Raw genomic sequence first — 20,551 nt, forward strand, 5'->3', positions numbered from 1 at the left:
GGGGATTGCGAAGTTCTGGAGCCTCCAGTCATAATTCATTTTGACAGATTTATTGACTAGTTTTGGGTCCTTCCATGTCAACTCAACCAAAATAAGGCGATTTTGAAAGTCATGTCTTTGGATTTCGCTCAAATGTTTTTACAATATATACCCACCCAGTAAGTAAGAAATTTTCTTTTTCTTAAAAACTTGATTCATTATTTTTATCAACTTATAATTAATTGTGAGGAGTGAATAGCACCTCATTTTAAAGATCTGGTATCCTACCTTCATTTAGCATAAGAACACTTTGAAAAATAAAATCTTAAAGTGGAAATATTTCAATGTTTGGAAAACATTTTGAGTTAGCACCTTTCATTAAAGTTGATGTGGAGGCGAAAGGAAGCATCCAAAAAAAAACACTCACGCAACTAGCGTGAGAGAGCCGGCTTTTCGTAGAAAACATGATCAAATTATTTTTTTAAAAATAATCGATTAATCGAAAGAGTTTCAGGCCCGATTAATCGATTAATAATCGGCCCATCATTACCCATCGAGTTCCTAACAAGAAATAAACTGAGAAATCGTTTGGGTATTAAGATAGACATTAGTGATTATTGCTAAGCAAAACATTTATGCTTTAAAAAAAATAGGTATACCAAAAACAAAACTGATGAGGAAGTCTGCAAAAGTCTGCAAAAATAACAAAAAAAATCAACAAAGCCTACCTAAGCTGAAATGTCAAAGGAACACCTGAACCGATTTTCCATCGAGTTTCTAACAAGAAATAAACTGAGAAATCGTTTGGGTATAAAGACAGACGTTAGTGATTATTGCTAAGCAAAATATTTAAAAATAGGTATACCAAAAACAAAACTGATGAGGAAGTCTGCAAAAGGACGCAAAAATGGCAAAAAAAATCACTTAATCTGAAATATCTAAGGAACGCCTAAACCGATTTTAATAAAACTCGAAATCTCAAAATTTCGGCAATACACCAGTCGGGAGGGATAAAGCACTTTGTTCAAAATTTCATAGGTTTCGAGTTTACTCTGCCACAAAATTGGTACATAAACACATATATATATATATATATCTATATATATATAAACTTTAAGGAAACCTGAAAAAAAACTAATGGTCCCACAATGATCCCAACACCCCAAAACGCAAAGAAAATTTACTCCGGACCGAAACTGTCACAGTTGAGACAAATACAGTACCTGACTTTTCTTCGAAAAGCCGGTAAAATATCACGTATACAAAGTTGTAGAGAATTAAATTTCCAATCGACGTAATGTCGTTAGTTTTTTTCTAGAGTGCTTAGCTTTTGAGTTTTTCTCAAAAAACTAAAATTTCATTATATGTGCAAATTCATTTTTCTGAAAAGTGATCAATTTAAAAAAATTTTTCCATTTGGTACAAACCAATAAAAAATGCACTCTTTGTGACTATTTCTAACTGACAAACATTCAAAACAATCAAAACTGTTTGTTAACACTTTGTAGGTATGCACGAAATTTGCTCAAAAAAGGTGGAGTTTTTTGAGATGTTACCTTATAACTCCAAACAACTTGCAATGTTGTTGGGATTTTGAGTTAGTCTATTTGGTTTATTACACGATCTAGATAATGTACCCAAATCAAAGTGTTATTTTTGGTTAAGGGGGGTCATACAAGCCCCAAAAATGCAAAAACATCAAAATCAATTTTTTTTGAGATGTCACCTTATTACTCCCGAGGTGCAATATGTATCTTTTGATCCTTTTTTGAAATATTCAAGTTTCGAGATGGGATCTCTTAATGGAGGGGGAGCACCCCCACCCCCAATTTTGTATGAATTTTTCGAAGGAAAATCTGGGGCATGTGATGTATCGAATTGTATGTTTTTGGTGACGCTGAATATGACGTCAGATTTTTGATAAAACATGAAAAAAAGTTTTGACTGGTGAAGTTGACCCATTTGACCCCTATTTTCCGTATCCATTGAAAAAGTTGAAAACCCCTTTTTTCACTCGATGAAATACTTAAACTCATCACAAAAAAATCAAAATTCGAAAAAATTCAAAAAATGAACGAATTTTAATTTTTGGCTATGAGTGTGATTTTTATCAACTTTTTCATGAAATACGTCCGAAAGAGATCAAAACATGACATCTGAATAAATTTAAACGTTTTTTCATGTTTGGAATGGAAAATTGAATTTTTTCGAATTTTGATTTTATTGTCATGAGTTCATTTTATCGAGTGAAAGGGGGTTTTCAACTTTTTCAACAGATACGTAAAAATAGGGGTCAAATGGGCACACTTCACAACTCAAAACTTTTTTTCATTTTTTAAATCAAAAAGTGCATTTTTCGTAAACTTTCAATTTTTTAAAATCGACTTTACGAAATGATGCCATCTTAATTTTTTAATATGTTGTTCAGCATGAAAAGTTGTCCATAATGTATTTTTTTCAGAATTTTTGAGAGTCGAAACGATTTAAAAATTACGTTTTGAAACTTTTCGAGCAGATTTTTCGTACTAAAAAAAGTGGCAACACTGATTTTTATGATATCACCAAAAAGCCCTTCAAAACCCCTAATTATATTGGAAAATGTTCCAGTTTTGTAGGTATCGCGGTTATCGAGTAATCCACTGCTGAAATGCATGATATTTCATGTTCACTGAAAACTTTGACACTCCCTAGCAGCCTTTAAAGAACGGCTAGAGGGCTGCGATTTGCACCATTGGTCATACCTTCGCAAGCTCTTTCCAAAGGAAAAATTTCAAAAAGATCGCCGACCTTTCTCACCACTTCTTGGTCGAATTGACGTGGAATGACCCAGTACCCAATACCCACACATTGGTTCATTTTGCTCAAAAAATTTATGCTTGATGAAAAAATTCAAAAATTGCCCATAAGACAGCTTAACAAAAGTCCAAAAATGAACTTAAGAATATAAAGTTTTGATTTCGGAGGTTTGTAGAACATGAGTTTTCAATCTAGCTCGATTTCGCTCTACTCGAAGAGTGCTAGTTCAAAACATTGCTTTGTGAGTAGAAGTTATCGCATAAATAGGTAGATACTTAATTATTAATCAGGCTTAATCACTCAGATATGAACTATGGCTAATGTACTTTCAAATTTCCGTCAATCTCTGGTTATCAGATAAAATTTGCTTCATATTTGATAAATCTTGTTGTGGTGAAGGCTCAAGTACATCTATGAGTTTAACAGAACAGAATGAGACTACAGACAAATTACACAAAAACATAATATATGTACTCGTATTCAAAAAATAATATTATCGTTCATGCTTAATTATGAGTACCTAACAAAAAATTTAAACCTTTTCACTGATATGAAATTTTTTCTATCCATGATCATTAGTAGATAATTATTACTCATCAGAAAAATTAAAAATAACTTAAATATATTGATCGTTTCTCGTTTTATTTGGAAATATTTAAACAACACGAACAAAAATTACAATCGAATTGTAGAATAAAACATGAAGTATTGAGTACCTCTTGTTTTACTCGCGCGTTGCTAGATTTGACCAAGGGTCAGTTTTGCTCATACCACTGATATTTCTTACATAGAAACTTGATCGTTTCCACCATCAATTTCTCTACGCCGAATTCAGTACCTAAAATGTATAAATCTGTGGCATTATCAAAGGGCGATTTTCCGGTGTTAATGAATGTTAACATTTCACCGAACACTTCTGCACTTACATTAGGAATCTTTACATGCGTTATTTTTCCTTTTTTCTTTTTTGCTTTGATGATTGAAGCAAAAGTATGCAGCCAAAGTAACTTTATCAGCTAAGTAATTCTTACCGTTGACTGAAATTAACACGTCCTTAAATTCGTCCTTTCTGTACAGTTTGGCGAACTTTTCTAAATGTTCGCTTTTGGGAATTTGGAGTTGAAGTGGTGGTGCAGATACTGTTGCTGTCGATGTTGGTGTATTGTTTTCATTAGAATCAGAGCTTTCAATATTTGTGTATGTCAAGTTGAATCGAATGGTTAATTTGTTGCCGGGTAAAATATGTTTTCTTTTTACAGTAATATATTCCCAGTATGCAAAGTCAGGATCATGTTGATGGATTGGCATTGTTGTACGAAGTATTTCTTTCTGTTGACTATTCAGAAAACAAATATCACTTTTTACGATTGCTTTAGCATCTGCACGAGCCGGAATAAAAAGTAGGCATAAAGTGATTGACACGAGATCGTCGCTGTTAGGCCTATAAACTTCATTATAGGGCAAACAGAGCAAACGCCATTTACATTCGTCGTTTGTGATGGCTGAAAATTTGCACGATTTTAGGAACTCCTTTTTCGTTATCTGAAACTCTAATTCGTCTATTGTCCAAGTAAAGTTGACTTTATGAATCTCAGGCGCTGTATGGTGTTGGATTTTAGTTGGCAAACAATCTGATTTCGGGTTGGGTTGTTTATTCTAAAAAGAAAGGAATTTTTTTAAATTAAAAAATAAATAAATCTAGCTCGGTTTTGATTTTTTTTTTGCAATTTTCGACCCAGAAATGAGAATTTTTTGCAATTTCTGATCAAAAAATAACGTAATTTTTATACTTAATTTTCACAAAAATCTGAGCTGCGAAAATTTCTTTCAATTTTCGGTGAAAACGGTGCCTTTTTGAATATTATGTACTTCCTGGTGAAAAAGATTATTTCTTGCAATTTTTGTGAAAAAAATGAGACTATTTTGCAACCATTTGGTGAGAAAGTAACTCTTTTTTGGCGAAAAATCGAGGCATTTTGATAATTTTCACGAAAACAAGTCTTTTGGACAATTTTTTGAAACAAGTGAGGCACTTGAAATTTGTTGCCAAGAAGCGACTATCAGAATATTTTGCAGGGTTTTTTTTGACAAGAAACAATACTTTGCCACATTTGGCAGAAAACTAGACTTTGACAGTACTTAGCTGATTACAGGAATATTTTTTAAAAAAGCAATTTTGTTTATCTTCATACAAAACCACTTTTCAAATTTTTTCACAGATTCGAAATTTGTTTTTGCCTTTTGCCTTAAAATTATTAAACTCGTGGTTGAAGTGTACACAAAATCTAAACGTAAGAAAGGAATAGATACTTAGTGAGCAAAACTTACTTTTCTACGAGGCTTGATCGATTCAAAAAATTTAGAGAAATACTTTTCACAAATCATTTTATCCGAAAATATTCAAACAGCACGAGCGAAAATAAAAACCTTGCTGGTAATAACCTAATAAAACAACTGTATGGGGCGTCGAATACAGCTTTACCCAAATTCTTAGTGCTATCGTGTAATTTGAAATAGTGTAGATAATGTTTGATAAGACGGTGCCCAGATAATTACTCGTAGAGTAATGGAAGCCAACCTATTTCCCTATGATTATTATTTTAATTTGTGTGAAGTTATCGTGTTATTCCACGCCAAATCGGCGAATTTTCGCACGAGGGGTCTTCGGTTTTTTTCAAAATCAAATCATGTTTAGAGGTCATCAAACGATGACGAATGACGCAAATTGGACATTTTTTCGATTTTTTTTTGGCGGAGCAGTGAGGTTTCAAAGTTCTCCAAATGACCGAAAATGGAAAATTTCAGTTGCCAATTGCTCCGATTGTATGTGGTAAAGAATTTTCAACTTTTTTTCAGATTGTAGTACTCTGAGAGGGTAGTTGACGAATGATGTCGAAATCAGTGTTGCCACTTCAAAAACCTAAAAAAATCTATTTGAAAACTTATAATTTAAATATAACCGTGATGTCCCCTAGTAAAAATTCTGAAAAAATTCTCAGTTTTATAGTCATTTTCATGTGGAATAACATATTAAATAATTGAACTGGCATTTTTTTTTCATTTTAGAGAAAAAAAATTACAAGTTTGGCGCTTATTGCAAAAATACCATCAGCAACCTAAAAAATGAAAATTTTTGCATTTTTGAAAATATTTCACCAATAGAGTAGACGAACATTTGAAAAAAAAACTCCCCCTCGAAATTTGTCGACGAATTGACCATGAATTTTCATGCTAAAATTTCCGTTGACAAAGCTACAGCCTCTCCAAATGAACAGATTTGCTTGAGATTTTGCACAGTAATAGCAATTGTGATGTAAATCAACGAAAAAATTTTAGGGGGTAGGGGTTCAAAAAGGAAATGAATTTTCAAGAGGGTTTTGGTAAGTACTACAAGTTTTTAAACTTTTACTGGTTAATTTTGAAATTCTAGATGGACCTCGAATAAAATGCAAAAAAAATTTCATCAGACTTATAGTCCGGCATAAATGACAATAGGAGTCATTGCACCCCCCCCCCCCACCGATCCTCCAGGACAACATTTTTCTTAAAGGGGACATCCTAAGGAACATTTTAAAGCACACTTGCCCCCAAAAAAAGTTGGCCTTACTTACAAAATGGCGGCCATTTTGATTGATAGGTCAGCCGAAATCGCAGATTTTGCGTTTCAACATAGGACTTGCGCGACATTTTTCAAACCTTACACAGGTAGATCGAAAGATCATGCAAAAATTTATCACCTGTCAAAATTTCAAGTGCTAAAGTGCGTTTTTCGATTTTTGGTGAATTTTTGAAAGTCCAGTTTAGCCCAAAAATGAGGGAAAAAATCAAAATTTTACCAAATTGACCGAGAAAGCTGAAATTTGGGATATACCCTATTTTCGACATGCCAAATCGATTGGAAACGGTTTCAACTCATTTTGAGCAGTTCTGGAGCCTCCAGCAGATTTTTGAAACTCAGAATTCCCACAAAATTCCATCAAATTGGAGTTGTAAAGTTGAAATTTATTCTAAAAACTAATTTCAATACGCTACGAAGTACTGCAGGTGAATTTCAAGTCGTTTTGGAGCCTCCAGCGAATTTTTGAAAATTCCTGAAGCCTCCGGCAGATTTTTGAAACTTTAAATTTTCACAAAATTTCATAAAGTGGAGATGGAAAGCTGAAATTTACTCTACACTCCAATTTTAATACCCTCTGAAGACGACTTCAGGTGGGTTAATCTACTGGAGCCTCCAGTAGATTTTTGAAATTTGAAATTCCTGCAACATTAATTTATCGATTGGAGTTGGCAAGCTGAAATTTACTTCGCAGACTACATGGTGGTTTCAAATGGTTTTGAAGCTTCCAGCTACTTTTAGGAAATTTCAATTTTCCAAAAAAATGCCATACAACCTTTCAAAAAATCGCTGGAGGCTCCAAAATGATTTGAACTCTACCAGCAGTCAACTTCGTAGCGTATTGAAATTAGTTTGCAGAATGAATTTCGACTCTCCATCTCAGTTTGATAAAATTTTGGGGAAATTTCAAGTTTCAAGAATCTACTGGAGGCTACAGTAATTTTTAAAAAATGTCGCTGGAGGCTCTAAAATGACTTGAACCCACCTGAAGTCGTCTTCAGAGGGTATTAAAATTGGAGTGTAGAGTAAATTTCAGATTTCCATCTCCATTTTTGATGAAATTTTGTGAAAATTTAAAGTTTCAAAAATCTGCTGGAGGCTTCAGGAATTTTCAAAAAGTCGCTGGAGGCTCCAAAACGACTTGAAATTCACCAGCAGTACTTCGTAGCATATTGAGATTAGTTTTTAGAATAAATTTCAGCTTTACAACCCTAATTTGATGGAATTTTGTGGGAATTTCGAGTTTCAAAAATCTGCTGGAGGCTTCAGAACTTCTCAAAACGGGTTGAAACCGTTTCCAATCGATTTGGCATGTCGAAAATAGGGTATATCCCAAATTTCAGCTTTCTTGATCAATTTGGTAAAATTTTGATTTTTTCCTTCATTTTTGGCATAGAATTTTCAAAAATTCACCAAAAATCGAAAAACGCACTTTAGCACTTGAAATTTTGACAGGTGATAAATTTTTGCATGATCTTTCGATCTACCTTTGTAAAAATGAAAAAGTTCGTGCAAATCGTATGTTGAAACGCAAAATCTGCGATTTCGGCTGACCTATCAATCAAAATGGCCGCCATTTTGTAAGTAAAGCCAACTTTTTTTGGGGGGCAAGTTTGCTTTAAAATGTTTCTTAGGATGTCCCCTTTAAGAAAAAAGTTGTCTCGGCGGATCGGTTGGGGGGGGGGGGTTCAATTACTCTTATTGTTATATGCCGGACTATTAGGATGCTGAATTTACGACGTACGTCTTCCTACTCTATTTTTGACACCCCCTCCCCCTGCCTTGATTGAAAACAGTTTCGAACCGTTTGGAGCAGTTGTGGAGCCTTCTGCAGGTTTTTGAAAAGTTGGAAATTGAGAAAAAAAAACAATATAAAATGTTGATTTCGGAAGTTTGTTGAACACGCGCTTTCAATCTACATAGCTCGAGTTCGTTCTAATCGAAGAGTGCTAGTTCAAAACATTGCTTTGTGAGTAGAATTTATCGCATAAATAGGCAATTAATAATCAGCTCTAATCACTCAGATAAATGAGTTATGACTAATGTACTTTCCAAGTTACGTCAATCTTCGGTTATCAGATTAAGTCTGCTTCATATTTTTGATAAATTTTGTTGTGGCGAAGGCTTAGGAATGAGTTTAACAGAAAAGACTATGAGATTACAGCTAAATTATGTATTCAAAAAATAATAGATATCATTCATGCTTGTACGAGTAAAAAAAATTCAATAGATAACATTTTTTCTATCCATGATCATTAAAGTAATTAGGTACCTACCCATCTGAAAAATTAAAAATAACTTAAATTATATGTATTCGTTTCTCATTTTATTTGGAAATATCTATAGATCACGAGCAAAAATTACAACCGAACTGTAAAATAAAACATGAAGTACTTATTGCTGGGTTCTGTTTTACTCGCGCGTTGCTGGAGATGACCAATGGTCAGATTCCGACAGTGTTTCGCCACTCATATTTCTGATCCATAAAGTTGATCACTTCGATTCTCAATTTTTCTATGCCATATTCATTAGCTAACATGAATAAATCTGTGGCATTATCAAAGGACAATTTTCCGGTATTAATGTACGTTAAAATTTCACCGAACACTTCTGCACTTACGTCAGGAATCTTTATTTGAGTGATTTTTCCTTTTTTCTCTTTTGCTTTGATGATTGAAGCAAAAACTGGACTGCATGCTGCTAAAGTAGCTCCATGAGCTAAGTAATTCTTACCCTTGACTGAAATTAAAACGTCCTCGAGTTTATCCTTTCTATCCAGCAAGGAGAGCTTTTTTGAATGTTCGCTTTTGGGACTTTGACGTTTACGTGGTGGTCCAGACGCTGTTGCTGTCGGTGTAGGTGTATTGTTTTTATTAGAAATAGAGTTGTCAATATTTGTGTACGTCAAGTTGAATCGAATGGTTAATTTGTTGCCGGGTAAAATATGTTTTTTTTTAATACGAATAGTTGTAGAGTATGACCAGTTACTAGCAAGTTGACGGATTGGGATTTTGTTGCGATATATTTCTTTCTGTTGGCTATTCAGTAAACAAATATCACGCTTTACGGCCACTTTAACAACTGTACGAGCCTCAACGAAGAGTAGGTGTAAAAAGATTGACATGTGGTCGTCGTCGCTCTTATAAAATGTATCTGTGTAGGGCAAACAGGCCAAACGCCATTCACGTTCCTCATTTGTGATGGCTGAAAATTTGCACGATTTAAGGAACTCCTTTTTCGTTATGTGGAAATCTAATTCGTCTATTGTCCAAGTAAAGTTGACTTTATGAACCTGAGGCGTTGTTTGGTGGTGGATTTCAGTTGGCAAACAATCTGATTTCGGATTGGGTTGTTTGTCCTGAAAAGAAAAGAACTTTTTTTAAATTAAAAATAAACAAATCCAGCTCGGTTTTGAATTTTTTACAATTTTTGACACAGAAGTGAGAATTTTCAGCAATTTCTGATCTGAGAAAATTTTTTTTTGCAATTTTTGTGAAAAAAGTGAGACTTTTTTGCAACCATTTGGCGAGAAAGTAACTCACAAGGGAACCTCTTGAGGTGTCACACTCCGATTTGAACGGGGCCACGATTTTTGGAAAGAGCATAGTCTAAGACCCCCATAACCAAATTTTCAGCAGCCCAAGTTCATTTTTCGATTTTTGGCGAATTTTTGAAAATTCAAAATTGACTGTTTTTGGAGATTTATGCTTTTTTAAAAAAAATATGTAGGTACTTGATCAATAAAAATGGTAAAAATAAGTACCAAAACTAATATTAATTACCCAAATCCAAATTTCACCATTTCCAGCCATTCTGGAGCCTCCAGCGGGATTTTTCAATTTCTCCAGAATTTTGAATTTGCTCCAGAAGGCGTGAATATGAAGTTGGGCAGCTAAAAATCGAGTTGTATATTACACTCGACCTGTTTAACGAGTTTATCCGCATTTGAGCCGATTTCTAGAGAGACACCCCAAAAGTGGCTTTTTGACCAGCTTTTTTCAAAATTAAAAAATCCAAAAAATCAAAAGATAACCGTTGTAAGGAATTTCTTCAAGAACTAATCCCCGGAGCGCAAATTCCAACATTTCCAGCCGTTTTGGAGAGAGAGTGACACCTCAAAAAACCACTCTCGAGGTGTCACTCTTAAAATCGGCTCAAATGTGGATAAACTCGTTAAACAGGTCGAGTGTAATATACAACTCGATTTTTAGCTGCCCAACTTCATATTCACGCCTTCTGGAGCGAATTCAAAATTCTGGAGAAATTGAAAATCGCGTTGGAGGCTCCAGAATGCCTGGAAATTGTGAAATTTGGATTTGGAAAGTTAGTTTTGGACAAAATACAACGATTCGCGCCAATTTCAAAACCTTCCACGCAAACGGGAAACTTTCGATTTTTTGGATTTTTCAGTTTTGAAAAAAGCTGGTCAAAAAACCACTCTTGAGGTGTCACTCTCGAAATCGGCTCAAATGTAGATAAACTTGTTAAAACAGGTCGAGTATAATACACAACTCGATTTTTAGCCGCCCAACTGCATATTCACGTCTTCTGGAGCAAATTCAAAATTCTGGAGAAATTGAAAAATCCCGCTGGAGGCTCCAGAATGGCTGGAAATGGTGAAATTTGGATTTGGGTAATTAATATTAGTTTTGGGACTTATTTTTACCATTTTTATTGATCAAGTACGTAATTTTTCAAAAAAAGCATAAATCTCCGAAAACAGTAAATTTTTAATTTTCAAAAATTCGCCAAAAATCGAAAAATGAACTTGGGCAGCTGAAAATTTGGTTTTGAGGGTTTTAGACTATGCTCTTTCCAAAAATCGAGGCTTTTTGGTAATTTTCATAAAAACAAAACTTTTGGGCAATTTTTGGAAACAAGTGAGGCATTTGAAGTTTGTTGCCAAGAAGCAACAATCACAATATTTCGTACGTTTTTTTTTCTTTTTTTTTTTTTGACAATAAACAACACTTTGCCATTTTTGACAGAAAACGAAAGTTTGACAATGCTCAGCTGATTACAGGAATATTCAAAAAGCAATACTGTTCAATATCGTACAAAACCATTTTTTGAACTTTTTTACAGATCCAAAATTATCTCTAGCTAAAAATCATCAAACTCACGGTTGAGGTGTACACAAAAACTAAACGTAAGGAAGAAATGGGTATTGAATGTGCAAAACTTACTTTTCTACGAGCCATGATGCTTTCTAACGTAACATACTCTTGATAAACCATTTTATTCGAAAAATATTCAAACAGTACGAGCGAAAATAAAAATCTTGCAGTTAAAAAAGCTAAAACAACTGTATGTGGCGTCGAATACCTACTGCTTTACCTAAATTCTTAATGCTAACGTGTGATTTGAAATACTTGGTGTAGATAATGTTTGTGATAAGACGGTACCTAGATATTTACTCGTGGAGTGGTGGAAGCGAAGGATGGAGTCTCGGTTTAGAATGCTTCCTCTCTTCCTCCCTTCCTCCCTTCTTTCCTTCATCATTTGGAAACTATTCATATTTTACAAAAAATGGGCAGTTGGGAGCATTGTAGATAAAAAGAGGGGGGAAGCAGAAAAAATTATTTTCAAAAATTTGAAATCCTGCCTATTCAGAATGTCCTGTTATTCAGCTGTACATAGATGCATTCATTCCATTTTGGTTGTAGGTCAATTCTAAGATAATCCCCTTTTTTCACTTCCTGGTCTATCAATATTACTTCACCTGGTATTTTTCTGTATTACCGTCTCCCCATGATTATTATATTATTTTATTTTATTTTATTCACTCATTTGCCTATTTTGTTTAATAAATTCATTTCATTGAGTGAAATTATCACTGTAGGATTCGTACTTGAGAAAAGTAGAAATGAGTTATTTTTTCAATGCAACGGTTTATACTGATCTTACTAAGTATATTAGACAATTACGTGAAAACAACGTATTCTACTCTGCTAATTCATAGCACTTAATATTACAGAGAATAAGTTTAATGTAAATTCCAGTATATGCAAAGATAATTCTAAAACTGCAGTCCAAGTAAAGTTGACTTTGTGAATCTGAGGCGCTGTATGGTGTTGGATTTCAGTTGACAAACAATCTGATTTCGGTTTGGGTTGTTTATTCTAAAAAGAAAGGAATTTGTTAAAATTAAAAAAAAGAAAAATCTAGCTCGGTTCTGAATTTTTTGTAATTTTCGACCCAGAAGTGAGAATTTTTAGCAATTTCTGATCAAAAAATAACGTAATTTTGAGAATTTTAGCAAAAATCTGTGCTGTTAGAATTTCTTTCAATTTTTGGTGAAAACTGTGATTTTTTGAAAATTATATGTACTTATGTACTACCGGTAAAAAAGATTCTTTTTTGCAATTTTTGTGAAAAATTTGAGACTTTTTTGCAACCATTTGACGAAAAAGTGACTCAATTTTCGTGAAAAATCTAGGCTTCTAGACAATTTTTATAAAAACAATACTTTTGGGCAATTTTTGAAAGCATGTAAGGTACATGAAAGGAGGAGTTGCGATAAGGCCATTTTTTAGGCTCTAGGGGTTCCCAAGGTTGCGAATAAAAACATAATTTTAGGAACCACTTAGTGTTATTTTCAAAAACTTTTTTAGCATAAAATATCTGTTTGAACCAAACAAACATTATGGGAGGTTATTTTCTTACTTTAGACCCTTGGGGGCAAAAATTGGCGGGTTTCAATTTTTTGAAAATTTTGGAACCACCATTTTGGACCTACCCCTTCGAACCCCGCTAAAAAGATTTTTACAGTTTATTAGTATCTGAAAGACCTCCATCCTACCAAATTTTGAGCTCAATAAAAATTTTCGCTGGTACTCAAAAATCCAATTTTCAAATAATTTCGATATTTTGGGAACCCCTATATTCAATAATCTGGATGAAAAAGTTGAATTAGGTTACCTGTATATTCGTAATTTTGGAACTTTTTTTAGAGCCCCCACTTTAGGCACCCCTAAAAAAAGGTGTATACGCATATTTTTTCAAATAAATTGAAGAATTCACGTTTAAAACACACTATAGCAAGTTCTCGATAATTTTTCATTTGATTTTTCCTGCAACTTTCAAAATTGAGCTATTTTAGGTCAAATTCTGGCATTTTTACTTCGTTGAAATCATGAAAACGTTATTTTCACGTCTTTTCGAAGAGTTAAATCTCAGAATTTGATTCAAAATATGTAGCTGAATTTTGAAAGTTACTGGAAAAATCCTACGAAAAATTATCGAGCAGTTGCTAGTGTGTTCCAAATGTAAATTCTTCAATTCATTTGAAAAAATATGCGCAAACGCCATTTTAGGGGTGCCTAAAATGGGGGCTCTAAAAAAAGGGTTCAAAATTACGAATACAGGGAGCCTAATTCAATTTTTTCATCTAAATAATCGAATATACACATCAGAACGTTACGTTTAGCGCAAATTGCAGGTTTCTAGTTTTCCAGGGGTTCCCAAAATATCAAAATTACAAAAAATTGGAAAATTGGATTTTTGAGTACCAGCGAAAATTTTTATTGAGCTCAAAATTTGGTAGGATAGAGGTCTTTCAGACACTAATAAACTGTAAAAATCTTTTTAGCGGGGTTCGAAGGGGTAGGTCCAAAATGGTGGTTCCAAAATTTTCAAAAAATTGAAACCCGCCAATTTTTGCCCCCAAGGGTCTAAAGTAAGAAAATAACCTCCCATAATGTTTGTTTGGTTCAAACAGATATTTTATGCTAAAAAAGTTTTTGAAAATAACACTAAGTGGTTCCTAAAATTATGTTTTTATTCGCAACCTTGGGAACCCCTAGAGCCTAAAAAATGGTCATTTTGGGTTAACTAACCACAGATTCGTATTTCGTACATTTATTACAACATTTTAAGAGTGGTTGAGTCGATAACTAGCTGGTGACAAAAGAATGGCCTTATCGCAACTCCTCCTTTATTGCCAAGAAGCGACGAACAATATTTCGCAGGTTTTTTTTGGCAAGATACAACATCTTGCCATTTTTGGCAGAAAACGAGACTTTGAAAATACTGAGGGCTGGTATTACGACACTCCGTCAAAGCTCCGTCAACATTTGACGGACCATTGAACAATAGTTAACCGGTGCTTCGACCTCGGTTAACGCTCTGTCAACGTTTGACGGAGAGTCGTAATACCAGCACTTAGCTGATTACAGAAATATGTATTCAAAAAGCAATATTGTTTATTATCATACAAAACCATTTTTAAATTTTTTCACAGATTTGAAATTGTTTTGGCCTAAAAATTATTAAACTCGTGGGTTGAGGTGTACACAAAAAGTAAACGTAAGAAAGGAATACTTAGATAATATTGAACGTGCAAAACTTACTTTTCTACGAGGCTTGATGCTTTTGATTAATTTAGAAAAATATTTTTCACAGATCATTTTATCCGAAAATATTTAAACAGCACGAGCAAAAATAAAAACCTTGCGGTTGAATGAGCTTTAAAAACATGTATGGGGCGTCGAATACGGCTTTACCTAAATCCTCAAGATGCTATCGTGTGATTTGAAATAGTGTAGATAATGTTTGATAATGAGGGTATACCCAGATGATTACTCATAGTTAGTGGAAGCGAACGTATTATTTTATTTCCTCATGATTATCAAGTATTTTAATTTATTTTATTTATAGTTTACAAACTTGCAATTTTCTTTTCTCGAAAATGAAAAAAAAATGCAAGACCAATTTTTTGATATGTTATTCTATTCTACATGAAAAGGACTAATAGTGAAAATTTTTTCAGAATTTTTACTCGCGGACATCGTGGTTATGTTTAAATTATAAGTCTTCCAGTCAATTTTTTAGATTTTCTGAAGTGGAAACACTGATTTTGACATCATTCGTCAATTACCCTCACAAAGTACTGAAATTTGAAAAAAAAAGTTCAAAATTCTATACCACGTGGGTCATTCCATGCCAACTCAACCAAAAAAGGCGATTTTGAAAGTCATGTCTTTCGATTTCGCTCAATTTTTTTTTTTTAAATATCTACCCACCCAGTAGATCAGTAGATAAGAAACCCGCAATCAGTTTGGTCCCAGTCCCCTCAGGGGGCGGGTGGGGGGGCTTCCATCATTTTCACATTGTCTAGAGGTACTCAACTTCAGCAGCACATTCCTCCAAAACTATGAGACTTTGATCAAAACTGATTTCACAGTTTGAAAGGGTAGGTATTGAATTTTAAACTTTTTAATCATTTTGAAATTTTCAAAATTTGAAAGTTGAACTTTCGAATTGAATGTTCAAATTTCTAAATGGCGCTGTAAGTGGGAGCTACCATTTAAAATTCTGAAAAAAATTCCATAGATGTACCTTTTGATGTTTTTTCGAAGTAATCAAGTTTCGAGATGGGATCTCTTAATGAGGGGGGGAGCACCCCCACCCCCAATTTGGGGCAAAACTTACAAAAGAAAATATGGGGCATGTGATATATCGAATTGTATGTTTTTGATAACGCTGAACACGAATATGTCGTTAGGTAGGTATCGCGATTATCGAGTAATCCACTGCTGAAATGGATCACATTCCAATAAAAGAATCATTCATATTGGTTCACTTTGCTCAAAAAAATTTATGTTTGATGAAAAAGTACAAAAATTGCCCATAAGAAATGAACTGATGAATATAAAATTTTGATTCCCGGAGGTTTGTAGAACATGCGTTTTCAATCTAGCTCGATTTCGCTCAAATCGAAGATGGGTGCAGGTTCAAAACGTTCTTTTGTGAGCATAGGTTATCACCTAAATAATTATTTTTTTGTTCATTTTTTTTTTTTTTAATCAATCATGCTTAATCACTGAGATATGAACTATGGCTAATGTACTTTCGAAGTTACGTCAATCTCATATTACCAGATAAAGTCTACCTATTTAAATAACTATATTATTCATTTCTCATTTTATTTGGAAATATTTAAACAACACGAACAAAAATTATGTACAACCTAACTGTAAAATAAAATATGAAGTGTTGAGTAATGCTTTACTCGCCAGTACGCCACCCATATTTCTGATCCATATAGTTGATCAATTTGATTTCCAGTTCCCTTATGTGAAATCCCTTAGCTAACTTGAATAAATCGGTGGCATTATCAACGAACAATTTTCCTGTATTAATGTATGTTAACATTTCACCGAACACTTCTGCATTTACTTCAGGAATCTTTATTTGCGTTATTTTTCCTTTTTTCTCTTTTGCTTTGATGATATAAGCAAAAACTGGACTGCATGCGACCAAAGTAGCTTTATGAGCTAAGTAAATTTTACCCCTGTCTGAAATTACAACGTCCTCGAGTTTGTCCTCTCTATCCAGTAAGGCGACCTTTTCTGACTGTTCGCTTTTGGGAATTTGACGTTGATGTGGTGCTGCAGGTGCTGCTGCCGTCGATGTTGGTGCATTGTTTTTATTAGAAAATATAGAGTCGTCCATGTTTATGTAAGTTAAGTTGAATCGAATGGTTAATTTGTTGCCGGGTAAAATATGTTTTTTTTTAATACGAAAAGTTGTAGAGTATGACCAGTTACTATCAAGTTGACAGATTGGGATTGTTGTGCGATATAATTCTTTCTGTTGGCTATTCAGGAAACAAATATCACGTTTTCCGGCCACTTTAACATGTGTACGAGCCTGAACGAAACATAGGTTTAAAAAGATTGACATGAGGTGGTCGTCGCTTTTATAAAGTGTATCTGTGTAGGGCAAACAGACCAAACGCCATTCACGTTCCTCGTTTGTGATGGCTGAAAATTTGCACGATTTAAGGAACTCCTTTTTCGTTATGTGGAAATCTAATTCGTCTATTGTCCAAGTAAAGTTGACTTTATGAACCTGAGACGTTGTTTGGTGGTGGATTTCAGTTGGCAAACAATCTGATTTCGGATTGGGTTGTTTTTTCTAAAAAGAAAAGGATTTTTTTTAAATTACAAAAACATAAATCTAGCTCGTGTTGACACAGAAGTGAGAATTTCTAGCAATTTCTGATCTGAAAAAAGTGAGGCTTTTTTGCAACCATTTGGTGAGAAAGTAACTCAGTTTTGGCGATAAATCGATGCTTTTTGGCAATTTTTATAAAAACAATACCTACTTTTGGGCAATTTTCGGAAACAAGTGAGGCATTTGAAGTTTGTTGCCAAGAAGAGACAATCACAATTTTTGGAAGAAAACGAGGCTTTGGCAGTACTTAGCTGATTACAGGAATATATTTTAAAAAGCAATACTGTTCGTTTTCGTACAAAACATTTTTTAAAACTTTTTTGCAGATCCAAAATTATCTCTATCTATTAATTATTGAACTCGTGGTTGAGGTGTGCACAATAAAAACTAAACGTAAGAAAGGAATAGATAATATTGAATGTGCAAAACTTACTTTTCTACGAGGCATGATCGATTCAAAAAATTTAGAAAAATACTTTTTATAAACCATTTTATTTGAAAATATTCAAACAGCACGAGCGAAAATGAAAACCTTGCTGTTGATAAGCTAAAACAACTGTATGCGGCGTCTAATGTCAAAATCAGTGTTGCTACTTAAAAAACCTAAAAAAATCTATTTTTAAAAACTTATAATTTAAATTATAACCACGATGTCCGCGAGCTTTAACAACTGTGTGTGGTGTCGAATACAGCTTTACCTACCTAAATTGTAGATAACGTTTGATAAGACGGTACCTAGATAATTACTCGTAATGTGGTGGAAGCAAAGGATGGAGTCACGGTTTAGACTGCTTCCTCTCTTCCTTCCTTTCTTCCTTTTTTCCTTCGTCATTTGGAACCTATATTCATATTTATTTTACAAAAACTGGACAGTGAGGAGCATTGTAGATAAAAATAGAGGGGGAAGCACAAAAAATTATTTTCAAAAATTAGAAATCCTGCCAATTCAAAATGTCCTGTTATTCAGCTGTAAATGCATTCATTCCAGTTTGGTTATAGGTTATACCATGTATTCTAAGATAATCCCTTTTTTTCACTTCTTGGTCTATCAATATTACTTCACCTGGTATTTTTCTGTATTACTACCTGTCTCCCCATGATTATTATTTTATTTTATTTTATTTTATTCACTTATTTGCCTGTTTTGTTTAATAACCTCATTTCATTATGTGAAGTTATTGTCACTGTAGGACTCGTACTTGAGAAAAGTAGAAATGAGTTTTTTTCAATGCAACAGTTTATACTGATCTTACTACGTATATTAGACAATTGGGTTGAAAACAACGCATTCTACTCTGCTAATTCATAATAGTTAATATTCCAAACAAAAAGGTTAATGCCAATTCCAGTGTATGGAAAGTTATTTCGGCTATTATCCAAATAAAGTGGACTTCATGACTCTGAGGCGCTGTATTCTGTTGGATTTCAGTTGGCAAACAATCTGATTTCAGTTTGGGTTGCTTATTCTAAAAAGAAAGGAATTTTTTAAAATTAAAAAAATAATAAATCTAGTTAGGTTTTGAACTTTTTCTAATTTTCGACCCAGAAGTGAGAATTTTTAGCAATTTCTGATCAAAAAATAACGTAATTTTGAGAATTTTAGCAAAAATCTGAGCTGCCAGAATTTCTTTCAATTTTTGGTGGAAACTGTGATTTTTTGAAAATTATGTATGCATTACCGGTGAAAAAGATTCTTTTTTGCAATTTTTGTGAAAAATTTGAGACTTTTTTGCAACTATTTGGCGAGAAAGTGACTCTCGTTTTGGTGAAAAATCGATGATTTTTGGCAATTTTTATAAAAACAATACTTTTGGGCAATTTTTCGAAACAAGTGAGGTACCTGCTTAAAATTTATGGCCAAAAAGCGACAATCACAATATTTCGCAGGGTTTTTTTTTGTCAAGATACAACACATTGCCATTCTTGACAGAAAACGAGACGTTGACAATACTCAACTTATCACAGGAATATTCAAAAAGCAATATTGTTTATTTTCATACAAAACCATTTTTCAAATTTTTTCACAGGTTCGAAATTGTTTTTACCTAAAAATTATTGAACTCGTAGTTGAGGTGTGCACAAAAATTAAACCTAAACGTAAGAAAGGAATAGATAATATTGAACGTGCAAAACTTACTTTTCTACGAGGCTTGATGCTTTTGAGAAATCTATAAAAATATTTTTCACAAATCATTTTATCCGAAAATATTCAAACAGCACGAGCGAAAATAAAAACCTTGCTGTTGAATTAGCTTTGAAAACATGTATGGTGCGTAGAATATGGCTTTACCTAAATTCGTAATGATATCTTGTGATTTGAAATACGTAGGTAGTGTAGATAATGTTTGATAAGACTGTACTGGGTTACCAAGAATAAGGGGTTATTTATCATTATCTACTATTTCAGGAGCAAAAAAAATTTCCCTGTACACAACTTCATATGAAATTTAGTTTCAACGAGAAGAGTAGATCACTTCATCAAAATCGAAGAAACGAACGAATTCAATAACGGTTTACTGATAACATTTGTTTATTGAGTTTCAGAAAGAAAATTTTTCCCCTTTTTTCCCTTGTGATAAAACCCCTTATTCTTGGTCACCCAGTACTTAGATAATTACAGTGGTGGAAGCGAGTGATGGGGTCTCACTCTAGAATGCTTCTACCTTCCTTCCTTATTTCCAACATTTGAAACCTATTCATATTGTACAAAAATGAGCAGTCAGGAGCATTGTTGGTAAAAAGAGGGGAGAAACACAAAAAAATGATTTTCAAAAATTTGAAATCCATGCCTATTCAGAAGCTCATATCAAGTCCAGGCTATTGACTATGTGCAAAGGAACAGTTCCAAATTTAATGTGCACGTGAAGAAAAGAGGAAGGAAAACTGATAAATTCTGTAGCTTCCATACCGAGGTACCGAAGAGACAGACCCAGTGCGCAGGCTCCTGGGCGTTGTTTAATGTAATGGATGGCCCATTATGCAAATTTTGGCTGATTTTCTATATCGGAAAAATTCCTGCCAATATGATAGACTTTGTGCTCTTAGATGAGGTCATGGCATGGCTTTTCATAACTACCTTATCCACATTTGGGTAGATTTTCTAGAAGACGTCTCAAGTGTGTTTCTTTAACAGAATTTTTCCATGCATTTTTCACGTTCAAAGAAGTACCTACTTAAGTAAGTACCTATTCGAAGTGCCCG

At 33.7% G+C, this 20,551-nt stretch overlaps 3 protein-coding genes across 6 annotated transcripts in view; all 3 read right to left on the bottom strand.

Annotated features, from left to right (window-relative positions):
- The window catches only part of LOC135845430 (uncharacterized), a 517,543-nt gene that overhangs the window by 363,440 nt on the left and 133,552 nt on the right, over positions 1 to 20,551 (bottom strand). The window contains exons 1-2 of one of the 2 annotated variants that reach the window (XM_065363977.1): positions 5,104 to 5,255; positions 3,807 to 4,431 (exon numbers count right to left, since the gene is read on the bottom strand). The exons of the other annotated variant lie outside the window; for it this stretch is intronic. Of the exons in view, the coding sequence (XP_065220049.1) occupies positions 3,807 to 4,431; positions 5,104 to 5,160 (682 nt within the window). The 5' untranslated portion in view covers positions 5,161 to 5,255. Of the gene's footprint in view, positions 1 to 3,806; positions 4,432 to 5,103; positions 5,256 to 20,551 lie in introns of those variants that run through there. 2 annotated transcript variants of the gene reach the window in all.
- LOC135845343 (speckle-type POZ protein-like) lies at positions 8,550 to 11,802 on the bottom strand. 2 transcript variants are annotated; one of them, XM_065363836.1, is made up of 2 exons: positions 11,578 to 11,802; positions 8,550 to 9,764 (listed from the first exon to the last, which is right to left on the bottom strand). In XM_065363836.1, exons 1-2 carry the CDS (start codon positions 11,626 to 11,628, stop codon positions 8,835 to 8,837), a joined length of 981 nt encoding a protein of 326 aa, XP_065219908.1. In that variant the 5' UTR covers positions 11,629 to 11,802; the 3' UTR covers positions 8,550 to 8,834. The 2 variants fall into 2 exon arrangements, with proteins under 2 accessions (XP_065219908.1, XP_065219914.1); XM_065363842.1 differs by having other exon boundaries at positions 8,550 to 9,749; positions 11,578 to 11,796.
- On the bottom strand, positions 16,301 to 19,734 carry LOC135845360 (TD and POZ domain-containing protein 1-like). Of its 2 annotated transcripts, XM_065363869.1 has the most exons (4): positions 19,488 to 19,734; positions 17,784 to 18,816; positions 17,126 to 17,311; positions 16,301 to 17,044 (listed from the first exon to the last, which is right to left on the bottom strand). In XM_065363869.1, exons 2-4 carry the CDS (start codon positions 17,838 to 17,840, stop codon positions 16,400 to 16,402), a joined length of 888 nt encoding a protein of 295 aa, XP_065219941.1. In that variant the 5' UTR covers positions 17,841 to 18,816; positions 19,488 to 19,734; the 3' UTR covers positions 16,301 to 16,399. The 2 variants fall into 2 exon arrangements, with proteins under 2 accessions (XP_065219941.1, XP_065219935.1); XM_065363863.1 differs by having other exon boundaries at positions 16,301 to 17,311; positions 19,488 to 19,728.

Source organism: Planococcus citri, chromosome 1, assembly GCF_950023065.1.
Source record: "Planococcus citri chromosome 1, ihPlaCitr1.1, whole genome shotgun sequence".
Lineage (NCBI taxonomy): Eukaryota > Metazoa > Arthropoda > Insecta > Hemiptera > Pseudococcidae > Planococcus > Planococcus citri.

What these genes read in the sequence shown, in the direction of transcription:
- LOC135845343 (XM_065363836.1), bottom strand. Translation starts at nt 11,628, where the DNA reads ATGGTTTATCAAGAGTATGTTACGTTAGAAAGCATCATGGCTCGTAGA. An exon ending in GCATCATGGCTCGTAGAAAA is followed by an intron (nt 9,765 to 11,577) that starts GTAAGTTTTGCA and finishes ATTTAAAAAAAG; the next exon opens with TTCTTTTCTTTTCAGGACAA.
- LOC135845360 (XM_065363863.1), bottom strand. Translation starts at nt 17,840, where the DNA reads ATGGTTTATAAAAAGTATTTTTCTAAATTTTTTGAATCGATCATGCCT. An exon ending in CGATCATGCCTCGTAGAAAA is followed by an intron (nt 17,312 to 17,783) that starts GTAAGTTTTGCA and finishes TTTTCTTTTTAG; the next exon opens with AAAAAACAACCCAATCCGAA.